The 14929-nt window shown below is 40.8% G+C and overlaps 1 protein-coding gene across 1 annotated transcript in view; it reads right to left on the reverse strand.

The window, feature by feature from the left end:
• Positions 1-241: 241 nt before the first annotated feature.
• The window catches only part of ELP3 (elongator acetyltransferase complex subunit 3), a 97712-nt gene continuing 83024 nt past the window's right edge, over positions 242-14929 (reverse strand). Inside the window, exon 15 of the mRNA XM_043989788.1 lies at positions 242-473. Within this exon, the coding sequence (XP_043845723.1) occupies positions 397-473 (77 nt within the window). The 3' untranslated portion in view covers positions 242-396. The remainder of the gene's footprint in view (positions 474-14929) is intronic.

Here is a 14929-nt window from a genome sequence, read left to right on the forward strand (position 1 = left end):
TACACATGAATAATGAAATCTTTGAAGTGACAGTCAAACATCATAGAAGATTTAGAAGAAAAACAATTCCCATCCTCAGATGAAAACTGAAGTTTTATTGTTAAATAGAAATAGCTCAATTTAACTCTTGCCAGAGAAGCAAAATGGCCCCAAAGGATAAAGCATGTGCCTCGCTTAGGTGTTTTGTGTCCTCAGACTGAGTGTCTAAGCAGATTATCAAAAAAGTTTCTGAGAGTCAGTGTTTACAAAATGGACCTTTATTACCAAATTCATTGTTGGTTTAGAATAAGGGGAAAATTCCTTGTTGGTTTCATTGGCTTTGTTCCTCCCATGACTTCTTCCTTATAAATTAAGTCTCCACTTCTTGCCCTAGGGCATCCTGGATAAAGATGGATGTTAGTTCAACTCCTTTACCATGTAAGGTCCTTCTAATACATAGCCAATCTTCCTGTAATAATTCCTGGTGCCAACTCCTGTAAAGAAGCAGAAAAATAAGGTAGATGAACCTCTAATAAGTTTAATATTTGTCAAAGAGCTAAAGACTCAGAAGTTTCATGCTAAGAATGTTTTTAAAAAGATAGGTCAGTAGGTGGCGCAGTGGATAAAGCACTGGCCTGGGATTCAGGAGGACCTGAGTTCAAATCCAACCTCAGACACTTGATACTTACTAGCTGTGTGACCCTGAGCAAGTCACTTAACCCCAATTGCCTCACTTAAAAAAAAAAAAAGTTTCCCTTGAGTTCATGGCATTTCATAATTCATTGTCATTGTAACATGGGAGAAAACTGGTGTTAGAAAAAGATGAAAAAAAAAAAAAGATGGGCTTTTGCTTCAGGGAGTAGTTTGGGAACACTGAAACATTATACCGTTTCCCCAAAGCAGCCCCACCTATTCAGACCCACTTCTCTGTCCCTCAACTATCCAAGATAATAGTAATGGACTAGCTTACTAGATGAACCATCTAAATGAATGTTCATAATTTTGGAAATAATAAAACTTGACGTGTTTTCCAAAATTCTGTTGGTGATTAAAAAAAAATTTTGATCAAGTACACCATTTGATGGTTACTCCTAGATCCTAGAAAGTTATGCCATCTTTGGAAATGAGCGGAAGTGAGGTGGTTAGAAAAGAGCAGCAAGAGGAGAACTAAAGACTAGTGCCAGTAAGTTCCTGACATTGTGTGTCTCTATCTCACCTAGGCTGGAAGTAGAGTGGCCACTCATGGGCCCTATTCCACTGCAGATCAGGAAAGAAACTTCTAACAGTTCTGTTTCTGGCCCTGGGCCCTGGGCCAGTGAGGACAGCTGACTGCCCTAGTGAGCTCAAGCCATGCACCGGCCTCAGCCTCCTCAGGGCAGGGACTGCAGGAAGGTGCCATTGTGCCTGCTCAGTGATCCAGTCCTTCCTGACTGCTCTGGAGCAGCTGATTCTGTTGCTTACGTTCCCCTCATGTACACTCTCTCCTCTCCGGTTTTTTGTATTTCTCTTTGTTTTCCTTCTACCTTTCCAACTACTCCTCAGTCTTCTTCGCTGGTTCTTCATCAATGTCATGCCCACTATTTATGCATAGGTGCCAGCCAAGCCTCTGTTCTGGCCCCTCTCCTCTTTTCCCTCTAAACCAAGGGTTCTTCAATTTTTTTGGTGTTATGGACCCCTTTGGAAGTCTGGGTGAAGCCCACGGACCCTTTTTCAGAAGAATGTGTTTAAATGCCTAAAATACAGGATTACAAAGAAAACCAATTGTTGAAATGCAGTTATCTAAATATTTTTAAAAAGCCAAATTAATGGACCCCATGTTAGGAACACGTGTTCTATACTATTTTACTCATAATCTTCTATTAGTTCAATTATCATCTCTATGCAAATGATTCTCTGCCCCCTTCTCTCTACTCACAGAACCACGAGCCTTCTAATTGGCTTCCTCATTCCAATCTGTTCTTCACTTGGCTGCCCCAGTGACTATCCATCTCCTAACTCAGTAAACTCCACTGCCTTCCTATTACTTTTAGGAACAAACATCAAACCCATTGGCATTTAAAGCTCTTCACAACATGGCGTCTTCCCACCATTCCCACAGGTCTCACTACACTGGCCAGCTTGCTGTTCCTCTCCATGACACTTCATCTCCTTTCTCTGTGCCTCTTCCCCGGCTCTTCCCCACACTTGAAATGTTCTCACTCTTTTGCTTCTACCACTTTGTTTCTCTGGCTTCTTTCAAGACCTGGCCTAATCCCACAATTCTGCAGGAAATCTTTCCCACTGTCTCCCACTGCTAGTATTTTTCCCTCTGATTTATCCTGTCCTATGTATTATAGGCATATAATTGTTTGTAGGAGCTGTTTTTACCTTTCTTTCCATCTATCTTCAGTGCTTAACACAGTGCCTGTATCACAGTAAATGCTCAGTAAATACATTTTTTATTGATTACAAATGCTTTTGGTTTGCATTGGAAAATTCCAGATGATTTGCAAGAGGTGAATCTTCTAACCATCATACTGATGTCCAAGGTTTTGGTCTCTTCCTCTCTCACCCTACCTCCAGCCCCCCCCCCCAACTGGGAATGCATTTCATGCCTCTTGCCCCAAATACAAAAATTCTTTGTCATGGTTTCTATAGTAGACTTTCCACCAAGCCCTGGACCAACTATTAAAAAGTCTGTTAAAAGTTCCTTCATAATATTTTACTTTGTACATCCAAATTCAGTTATTATATACAAATACTTTACCACAGCTTCATTCAACAGACTGCTAAAGAGTAAAGGACTTAATAAACACAGTAACACAAATAAACACGAATAAAGTGACTTGCCCAGGGTCACACAGCTAGTGTCAAGTGTCTGAGGCCGAATTTGAACTCAGGTCCTTCTGAATTCAGGGCTGGTGCTTTATCCACTGCACCACCTAGCTGCCCTATAAACATAATTATTAAAAGGTAGACTGGTTCTAATGAGACTTTGCTTATTTGTAAGTAGTAAGACTGGGAAAAAAGTAACGAGATCAAAGGCAAATAACTAGACCAAAGGTGAATAAAGTTGTAGTTTCCCTTCAGGTATTTTTGCACTGTGCTAGTGAGTGACTTACTGAGGAAATAACTTCCCTAGTTCAATTTCTGTGACTAAGGACAGAGAATATCTATTTCTGGGAAGAAGAATGAGCAATGGATTTCTCAATTAACCTCTTCGGTTTTCATCAGTCAATTCAGGCTGTTTGGTGGCAGTGTCTGCTGAATGCCCTGTATAACCCAGCTCATCTCTTATCATACAAAGGTAAGAAAGGACATGGATTGAATGGTAATTTGAAGCTGACTTACTCAAAACATGGCTTGGTATTCAAAGCAAGTGAATCAAGAAGGCAAACAGAACTAATACTCACCTAGGATCAGGCTCCCACAATCATAAAAGAATGCCATGCTACTCAAACATCTCCCTGCTTGTCACCCCTGACCATCATTTGAACAAACAGTAGTGGAACTCGCTGTATACATATGAGGAAATCAAGGCTCATATGGGTTTTTGATCAAGACCCCAACACAAACTGGTCATAAACATAATAAATACCATTGCAAAGGTGTTCATTAACAGAATGACACTATTTTTACATCATTCCTATAACGGTCTGTTCATGGTACTAGACAATACTTTACAACTTTACTTTGTACCCCCAGAGCTTGCCACAGAGTAGGTGCTTAATAAGAGTTTAATTAAGGACCTAGAAAACTCTTCTCCATGCACAAGGCAAGGGATCCCATCCCATCTCCTCCAACAGGCTGGCCCCTCTATCATCCTCACTCTCTCACTTATTTCCAATCTCTCCTTGTCTACTGGTAGCTTTCCTACTGCCTATAAACATGTCTCCCTTATCCTCATTTGATCCATCTATCCCCATTAGTTATCATCCTGAATCTCTCCTCCCTTTTGTGGCTAAACTCCTTGAGAATGTCATCTATAATAGATGCCTCCACTTCCTTTCCTCTCACACACTTATTAATTCTTTATAGTCTGGCTTCCAATTTCATCATTCAACTGAAACTGCTCTCTTCAAAGATCCTAATGCGCTTGCGCTCTCCCTCCCCCCTACCCCCTCTTGTGGGGCAATGAGGGTTAAGTGACTTGCCCAGGGTCACACAGCTAGTAAGTGTCAAGTGTCCTAATTCAGGGTCAGTGCTCTATCCACTGCACCTAGCTGTCCCCTAATGCTCTCTTAATTGCCAGATCTGATGACCTATTCTCAATGTTTATTCTTCTTGACCTCTCTGCAGCCCTTGACATTAGGGATCACCATAATTTCCTTGATATTCTCTTCTCTCTAGGTTTGGGTGACACTGCTCTCTCTTGGTTCTCCTCTTATTCATCTGACTGCTCCTTTTCAGTCTCCTTTGCTGAATCATCATTCTGGTCATGGTCACTAATGGTGGGTGTCCTCTAAGACTCTGTCCTGATGCCTCTTTTCTCCCTCTATACTATTTCACGGTGATCTCATCAGATCCCATAGCTATCTATTTAGCTATTCTTAATCTCTCTGCTGACATCCATTCTTCAATTTTCAATTACCTAGTGGACATCTTGTGCCGGATGTACAGTAGACATCTTAAACCCAATGTCCAAAATGGAGCTCATTATCTTTTTCCTTTCTCCCCTGCCCTGCCAGGCCTTTCCCTTCTTCCTAATTCTCCTGTTACTGTTGAAGGCACCACCATCCTCCCAGTCATCTAGGATCTCAGCCTAGGTGTCTTCTTTGACTGCTAATTCTTTTTCATCCCCTATATACAATTGGTTGCCAAATCCTGTTGTTTGTTGTTGTTGCCTTTTTAACACCTCTCAAATACAGACATGCTCTGATACTACCATCATCCGAGTACAGACCCTCATCCCTTCACACCTGGACTACCTGCAGTAGCCTACTGGCTGGTTTCCCTGCCCTAACTCCTCCATCCAGTCTGTCCTCCACTCAGTTGTCAAATTTATCTTCCTAAAACACAGGTCTGACCAGGTCTACCCTTTACTCATACTCTAGTTGCTCTCTATCACCTCGAGGTGATGAAATCCTTTGTCTGGCATTCAAAGACCTTCGTACTGCTCCCTGCCCCCCTAACCATTCCAGTCTTCTTACATCTTATACCCTCTCTTCCTCCAACAAGACACATTCTTCCTGACTGGGCATTTTCAGTGACTGTCCCCTAGGCCTGAAATGCTCTCCATCCTCATCTCTGCCTCCTCACTTACTTTGAAACCCAGCTAAAATACCACCTTTTTTTTTTTTTAATTAATTAATTAATTAATTAATTAAAGTTTTCAACCTTTGTTTAGATAAGATTTCCAATTTCAAATTTTTTCTCCCTCCCTCCCCTCCCTGTCCCCCTTCCCTAGACAGCAGGTAATCTGATATATAACATTAAACATATTTCTGCATTAGTCATGTTATACAAGAAGAATCAGAGCAAGAAGGAAAAACCTCAAAAAAGAAAATCAACAGCACCAAAAACAAAAGAGATAGTATAGTCCAATCAGCATCCATATTATACAGTTTCTTTTTTTTTCAAATCTGGATTTGGAGAACCTTTTCCATCATGAGTCCTTTGGAACTTTCTTGTACCATTGGATTGGTGAGAAAAATCTAGTCTATCACCATTGATCAACACTCAATGTTGATGATACTATGCACAATGTTCTGGTTCTGCTCATCTCACTCATCATCAGCCCATGCAAGACCCTCCAGGTTTCTCTGAACTCCTCCTGCTCATCGTTTCTTACAGCACAATAGTATTCCATTACATTCATATACCACAACTTGTCCAGCCATTCCCCAATTGATGGGCATCCCCTCAATTTCCAATTCCTTGCTACCACAAAAAGAGCAGCTAGAAATATTTTTGTACATGTGGGTCCTTTTCCCTTTTCCATGATCTCTTTGGGAAAATACCACCTTCTATAGGAAACATTTCCTCCCTTAATTCTAGTACCTTCCCTTTGTTGATTATTTCCAATCAATCCTGTATACAGCTTATTTGTATGCAGTTGTTTGCATGTTGTCTTCTTCAGCAGACTACGAGCTCCTTGAGGGCAGGGACTGTTCTTTGCCTTTCTTTGTAACCCCTGTGCTAAGCACAGTGCCTGGCACACAGTAGGCACTTAATGTTTACTGACTGACTGACTTTAGGAAGAGTAAGGTTTAGGGAGAAATGGAATGACAAGAGTTATGACCTGATAAAAGAATTTGAGTGATCTTGATCATGGGAGTAGCAGCTGTTGAGTGGTAGCAGGATCAAAGGTATTGGCTGTTCTTGAATATAACTGAGGTGGAGTAGCGGAGTGCCTAAAGAGTTAGGTAGACTGAGGAACTCAGAAGTTGATGTTCCCTAGCATAAGAACAAGAGTTGAGGTAAAGGAGATTGTGAACTAGGGCTAAGCCTCAGTGAGAAAGGAGGATTGGTATATCCTGGATATTATTAGAAAGCCACTAGGATCTAGATTGGGTGAAAATTTTGGATAGAGTAAACCTCAAAGGAAGAGAGGGTGTTGACAAATTGCAGCAAAGGAAAGTCTAGAAGAGATAATGGGGGAGCAAGTGGTATTGCAATCACCCTCTGGTATCAGTGAGTTGAGATATGAAAGTACAAACAGTACTAGAAAGGATGGCCAGGGACATAGTGTCAGCTAGCTTAGTGCCAGAAGATGCAAGCATGAGAGGATAAGGAACACATATAAGAGACATTTTAATATTAGGGAATGTGAGCAAGGGCAGACAGATCTAGAATGGGACCTTGGCAGGGCAGAGTTGGGGTGGATGCAGATAAGAAAATGATAAGGAGGAAGAAGGAGGTTAAGACCAGAGGTGTTTTGCTCCCAAGCAGTCAGGCAATCTGTACTGCTAAGCCTGAAGAACCAAGAGGGCGTGGGAGTTGGCTAACCAGCGAGGAATGAGTCTAAGCAGAGCATCAGCTGGTGGGAGTAACTGCTGATGAAAACAGATGAGGAGCTAAATGTTCCTGGTCATAGCTCCACCAAGCAAATAGAGCACAAACCTCACTAATTCCCAAAATGCTTATATATTAGTATAATGCCAACCAACATATGAAGAGGTTATTTTAGATGAAGTTATAACAAAATTCGTATGGGAAAATAGATGAAGAAGAATCTTAAGAATTATGAGGGGAAAAAATGGTGGAGGGAAAGTGGCATTACTAGATCTTAAAGTGTACCAGTAACTAAAAACTGCTTGATTCTTGAAAAAGAGCAGAGAAACAAGTCAAGGGAACAGATGATAAAACCCACTGCATGTAAAATATTAATGTTTGATAAACCCACATTTAAATGTATTTGGAATGAAATCACTATTCAACAAAGATTCTGTAAAAACTGGTAAAAAAAAAGTGATTGGGTCCATGCTTCGTACCATATATCAATAGGCTCTATTTGGATTTGTGATCTAATTTTTTAAAATCATTTAAATTGGCAGAAAAAGGAATAATATAATTAATGGAGAAAAAAATTGATAGATTTTATTGTGCAAAAATAAAAGGGCTTTGCACATGAAAAAAACAAAACCCAAATCTCTAAGATTAAGGGAAAAAAAGGGAAAAAAATAGGTTGGGAAAAATATTTGCAGTAAATGCATTAAAGATCTGACATCCAGAATCTTTAAAGAATTTTATTGTATTGTAAAACTAATAATACACATTATCTAATTGAGCATGGTCAAAGGACAGGAGCAAATAATCTATTAAGGAAGAAGTCTAGACTATTAACAACCACATGAAAAGAATATTCAGAAAAATATCCAGAAAATCCAAATGAACACAACTTGAAGATTCCACCTTACAACTACTAGAATGTTAAAGATAACAACAAAAAAAAGATATAATGTTGGGGATTAGTCATGCTACTATGTCATTTGCAGGATGGGGGCAAACATTTTGTAAAGCAATATGGCAATATGCAGTAAGAATCACAAAACTGATGTCACTGTCAACTTGGAGCTTCATCCCACAAACCATAATAAAAACCCGTCTGTACAAAAATATTCATAGCTGCTTTAATTATGACAAAACTTGGAAACAAACTGTATCCAACAATTGGACAATGGCTGAATAAATGTAATAAAATATTGTGATGTCATAAAGATAATTAGGAAGCCCACAAGAAACTACAGAAAGACCTATCTGAAGTGATTCACTCAAGAAAGAGAGGAAGAAAGGAAGGCAGGAAAGAAGAAAACAGAGTTAGAAGTAGAACTTCAGATAGGCCTGGAAGGGGACACGGAAAAAACTCCATTTTCCTTGCTTTTCTACTATCTGTTCATTTTATTAATTGGCAAAAGTTTGTGTCAGCTTTTACCCCTTTGCTTTTTTACATATGCTTATTCTATAAAGTTTACAAACTGTTTAATTCCCTGGTTCAAATAGGAGCTGTTCAGATTTTCTGGTTTAGCTGTTCACATTTTACCAGTGAAGAAGATATGTCATGTTTTGCAGTGGTAAAAGGACACTTCACAGTGAACACTAACCAATGCAGAGCTGATGTTTTGAGAATAAATAAGAATTATTTATATTCCATTATAACAGTAACTTCTCCTTAGCTAACCCCTTCTCTCTGTGTTCTACAAGTAACATAACTGTTCACATTTACCTGGAATGGAGAGAGAGAGAGAGGAAAAAAAACAAAAAACTTAATGGGGAAGGAAAACAAAAACACATGACCATTAAGTCAGAGAAGCAAGCAGCCCAGCACCCCTGAACATGGAAAGACATCACTTGGTGCTTCCACACAGTTCAAAACCTCCATATGCCCAAAGTTTATCCCCGAAAAAGGAGAAGCTAGATGGTGAGTGAATAATAGTAAAATGATCACAAGATGAATGCTCTGAATCACATATCAAGTGTACAAGGCATTCAATCCTTTGTTTATTGTGACAGATTTAGGATCCCAGGGTCCTAAAAGAGGTTGCCCCAATGTCATTCCCTCTCATTTTAATTAAATCCTGTAGCGCCCCCATGCTAAAGAATGCACCATGGAACAACAAGCATCCACTACAGAAGACCCTCCTTTTGTCTTCACTTATACATGTAAATGGACAATCCTACAAAGGTGGGATAAAGAAAAAACACACAAACCCATAGATAAAATCTTCCAATTTAATAGCTCTGAAGCTCAGGACCTATACCGTAGAGAATGAGTAGTCTGTTAATGACTACTTTCCAAATTCTAACTGTAAAATGGCTGGAGCTGGATGTCAGCACTCCAATCAACCAACTTCCCAGTCTCTCCTCTCCAAAAAGGCACTGTTTTGACTATTAGGGATACAAAAATGACACAGTCCCTCCTTGAGAGTTTATAATTAAAAGAGAAGAAAACATCCTCACAAACAAGTATGATACAAAGTAAAAGGTGATGGGGCAAAACAGATATCCAGGAAAAGTGCCCCAGGAGAAGTTGAGGATCTTTAGGAAAGAGAGACTTCTAAGAGATGAAGCGCATTCCAGGTATAGGGGATGGCCTATACCAGAGATGTCAAACACATGGCTACACTCAGGAGTGTCAGGGACCAAATCAGATTAAAACACCAACTGGGAAATGTTTAACAAAATTAATAAAAACACAATAAAACATAGATAATATTACGTTTTAAAACTAAGTTAACCTGTGGCCCATAGGCATCCTTACGTACAGCTAAGTGGCCCTCTTTCTATTTGAGTCTGACACCACTGCTCTACACCAATATATAGGCAGGATAGGACTGGGTTAACAGCCAGCAACCCAGTTTGTCTTGAACAAGCAGCTCATGAAGGGCAGTAACAAAAGCTGGCATTTACATAGAGCTTTAAAGTTTGCACAGTGTTTTACAGACCTGAGATCACCTGTTCCTCACAACCTAGAAGTATAATTACTTCCCATTTTATAGATAAGGAAATTGAGGCAGGGGAAGGCTAAGTGACATCCACCAGGTCAAACAGCTGTTAAGTATCAGAAGCAGGATTTAGATCAGATCCCAGCTGGCTACAAGTCCAACATGATAAACTAGAGCCAGCTTACTGAGGAAACTTCTTGAATTAACTCAATTCCTTGCAGTGATGCATTCACCTGTTTCCCCAAATAGATTAGAAGCATTTGGCTAAAATGTTAAGAAAGACAAGAGAGCCTTTATCCCTAGTTGCTGTCCCCTGTCTGAAGCCTGGCCTCACTCCTCACACCATATGCTGGAGCATGTAATCCTTTCATGCCCAGAACTGCTGCTCTCCTGACTGGTGAGTGTCTCCCATGGCCTACAACATCCAAGCAGTTTCCAGTCGTACACCTTCTTATCCATGGTCTTGTCATATAACAAACACCCTTCAAGCTCCATACCCATTATCAGTTCTGAAATCAAAACCAAGTCAGTATTGCCATGGCTACCCAAAAGGGTGTGACAATCTGCCATCCTGCAACTCTCAAAACTACAATACCTGGTCCTGCACACCACTTCTCTATTGATGTTACCTCCCTCAATTAGAATTTAAGCTTCTCCAAGCCAGGGACTATCTTCACATTTACTTTGGTATTTTCAGGAGTTAGCACAGTGCTTGGCACATGGTAGGCATTTAATAAATGTTTGCCCTCCCTTTTGGTAAACTGATGGTATTCTCTTTAACTTCTCCTCGAGTTTTGGACCTGAAAGTGGAACAAGGTGGCCAATAAAGTTTAAGGAAACTTAAGGTAAACAAACTGGCAAACCACAGGACTATACAAATTTAGGGCAAGAGGCAGCTAACCATCATTTTCTTATATGTAGAGTAGGGGTTCTTAACTTTGAGTCTACAATGTTCAAGGACAGATTTCAGGGGATCTGTGAACTTTGCTGGGAAAAAATTACATCTTTATTCTTACTAACCTCTAACTGAAATTTAGCATGTCCTTCAATTATTTATGTAAGCAACAAACATTAGTCTGAGAATTAATATATTAGTTTCATCAGAAAGGCCACAAAAAATTAAAATAACTCTGAGATACCACTTTACTACTATCAAATTGGCTAATATGACAGAACAGGGAAATGACAAAGGTTGGAGGGGATGTGGGAAAATCGGGACACTTATGCACTACTGGTGAAGTTGTGAACTGATCCAACTATTCTGGAGAGCAATTTGGAACTATGCCCAAAAGGCTATAAAACTGCAAAATAAGTAGGGATGTTAAGAGGAAGGGTGGATGGAAGGAAAAAGTATGGAGCTCAGTTTGGGACACATGCATTTGAAATGCTGGCAGGCAGAGATGTCTCTGCAGGCAGTTTATGTGGGACTGTAGTTCAGGGATAGATATAAGAGATAAAAGGGCTAGATATATGAATTTGGAAGTCATTTTGTACAGAGGTGATAACTGAAGCTATGGAAGCAGGTTGACCTCAAATACTTACTCACCCTTAGGGGCCAGGAGATAATCTACCAGTAAAGAAGACAGAGATAGAGCAGTGGTCCAGTATGGTAGGAGAAAGAGAGGAGAGCAGGTTCACTGAAGCCAACTGGGGAGAGTGTAGCCAGGAAGCAGGATGGTTGGCAGTAGCTAAATGCCGCACAAAAATCAAGGAGGACTGTGGAGAGTAAGGTAATCCAACCTAGTCAAATAAAAGCCTAGCAACAAAAATTAGCAAAATACATTTCAAGTTATAACAGTGCAACCTATCTTGGGCTCAATGCTAAAGGCTGGCATTTTTCTAAAAGCACTGAACATTAAGGACTTCTAAAATGTTTCTAAAGGAGGTCCTACAAATAAAAATTTTCACTCAAAAGTAATGGCACTTTCTTTACTCCCAGAGGACTTCTGTCAAACTGTGAGTAGGCTGAGGTGGAGGATAAATTCTGAGGAAGTCTCCTGATAGGATCCTGATTATATCCATTACCATCAATCAACCAGCTAAAAGCAGCAAACACCTCATTGATGCTTCTAAAAGGCAATGCTTTATTGCTTGTTGCTACTGGGTGTCAGAGCTGCTGACTGGCAATCAAATTGTTGACTCTTTTTGCTTCTGGGATCTAGCTGCTTCTCAACAGACAAAATAGAGGGCTCCATGGTTTGATGAACATGACTATTTCCTGGGGAGAATGTGATGAATTTAAGCAAACCTTAAAAAAAATCCTCTCCCCTTGCCCCCAGTGAACTTCTTGCTTGTCAAAGATGGAGAAAGAATATGGGGGTACAGTAGCAGCCCAAGACTGACATGCTGTTCTTCTGTGTACCAGATACGGGAGAACCACTTTCTGGTGCCAGAAGATTGCCTATTCGGTGACCTGTTTGGCTCTTGGCCTACTTACTTGTCTGCTCTTAAGCTTCTTCTCTGGTCATTCCATTTTGAGGTTACACAAGTCATAGTATAATTAGCTGCAGCTTGGTTAAGAAGCACAATAATCTTCCACAAACTTTACTTTGCACTGAAATTGGGACTCAAAAGGTGTGTCCAAGGTTAGAGGTGTGAAATATAGGGACTACAGATAAACAAATGGGGGAGAAAGAGGGAGGTGAGAGTAACGTAAACATTAGGGCTTTTTAGCTCTCCTTCCCCAGGCATTTCTAAAGCTTTCTTTGGTACAAAGACAACTTGAAGTTTATACTATTATCTCTACCTCTTACAGGTATCTAACTAGTTTTCAGAATCACCTCCAGAATATCTGAGTTCTGATGATATTTAGCATTTATAAAGCTCTTACTATGTGCCAGGCACTGTGCTAAGTGCTTTACAGGAATTGTCTCATTTAATCCTCACAGCAAGCCTAGGAGGGCTGGATTTGAACTCAGGTCTTCCTGAGGCCAGGCCTGGAACTTCACCAAACTACCTAGAACAAGCCACTTAGCTTGCCTAAGCTCTATTTTTCTTATCTGTAAAATGAGGGAGGGTTTGATTAGATGGTTTCTAAGGCCCTTTCCACTGTACTCCCTTTCCAGCTGCTTATAATTCTGTCTCCACTTCTGCCTACCTGGGGCCTGCTCACCCCAGTTTTCTGGCTTCACATTCCTGCCTGACAACCAGGGATGACTCCACCCTGATGCCAAACCTCCAAGGATGAAGACAACCCACCTGAACTCATTTATCAATGATTGACAAACTCCTTCCCTGTTGTTCTGCAAGCACCATTCTCTGTCCACCCCCCCAACTGCCTGCTCCCTTATTCCCATTCCCCTCCAACATAATGTCCCACTCTAAAACTACACATCCCTTTCCCCTGTGTCTTCCAGAATGCCTGCTCCATAGGCAACAAACCTACTTTCACCCTAAATCTTTTTTTCCTTTCCTACTCCTGCCATCTTTTGGCTCTCGCTAAGACCTGGGTCCTTCCTGATGACAGCCTTCGTTGCCATGGCTTCTGGCACTGGTTTCTATCTTACTCACCACAACTGCTTTTCCAAATTTTTTCATCTCTCCTCAAATCTCCTGTGGTGCTCCCTTCTTCCAACCTTTCAGCTGAGAACCTTGGCTTATATTTCACTAAAAAAATGGAGGTGATTAGCCAAGAAATCCCTCTTCTCCCCTCCTTATCTCATATCCCTCAGATGCCTTCTGCTGCTGTCTCCTTCATTTCCATTTCACGTGAAGAAGTGGTCCTTCGCCAGGCCGAAGCAAATCCACCTACATTCACAAATGATCCAATTTCATCCAGTCTTCTTTAGCAGATCACCTCCCCTATCATTCCTATTCTGTCACTAATCTTCAATCTCCATCTACTGGCTGTTTCTCTTCTGTCTACAAACATGCCCATGTCTCCCTCATCCTTAAAAAAACTCACCTGATCTGACTATTGCCCCATATCTCTCCTCCCTTTTGTGGCTAAACTCCTTGAGAAGACTGCTGACAACTGATGCCCCTCCATCTTTTCCTCTCACTTCTTAACTAGACAATCTGGCTTCCAAGACTTCATTCACCCAAAGTTGCTCTCTCCAAAGTTACCAGTGATTTCTTAATTGCAAAATATAATGGCCTTTTGTCAATCCTCATCCTTCTTGACCTCTCTGCTGCCTTCGGCACTGTCAATCACACTCTTCCTGACATTCTCATTTTTCTGAACACTACTCCACACTGTTTCTCTTCCTGTCTGACCTCTCTTCAGTCTCCTTTACTCGATATTTGTCCACATCATATTTGCTAATGGGGTATATGGGGTGTTCAGGAGGACTAGCACCTCTGGCGTAAGGGTTTGTTGAGCCCCTTTGAGGCCTGTACCTCCACCTTTATTGTCCATCTTCACCCATCTCTCAATTGTGGCTCCAAGAAGCAGTAGCATGCACAGTAACCACACCCCAGTAAACTGTCCTGGCAGATGTGCTAAACCAAGGTTGAGGGTAATTGACAGGCCTCAAACCTATTGGTGAGTTAGGGGGGTGTCCACCTCAAGCATGAAAAGACTTTCTCCCACACAATGGGTGGGTGAGAACAATAGAGCACTTAGAGTTTGGCCAAGGTCATCCAGTGCATCCCAGGCCATTGCCAGTTGTCTTGACTTTTGTTCTCCTACTGGACTTGGATGACTCAGGAAGAGAGAGTGAGACTGATGACACTGAGCAACTCTGCCTCACTTAAACCAATTCACATGCAAGTCAAAACACCACCTGTGATGTCCTGGGTTTTCTTTTAAAATGAAGGATGCAAAACAAAAAACAAAACAAAGCACAACAGCAAAAATGAAGGATGAACAACTTGATAATGGTGGGTATCTTCCAAGACTGTCCTGAACACTTTTCTCTCTATACTATTTCACTTGATTTCATTAGCTCCAATGAATTTTCTATGCTATTGATTCTAAGATCTATTTATCTAGCCCTAATTTCTCTCCTGACCCCAATCTCTCATCTCCAGCTACATCTCAGACATCTAGAACTGGATGTCCCACCTTACACTTAATCTGTCCAAAACAGAATTTATCTTCCACCCTTCCCTAACCTTCTCTTCTTCCTTATTTTCCTCGTGCTCTT

This window comes from Dromiciops gliroides, chromosome 2 (assembly GCF_019393635.1).
Source record: "Dromiciops gliroides isolate mDroGli1 chromosome 2, mDroGli1.pri, whole genome shotgun sequence".
Taxonomy (NCBI): Eukaryota; Metazoa; Chordata; class Mammalia; order Microbiotheria; family Microbiotheriidae; genus Dromiciops; species Dromiciops gliroides.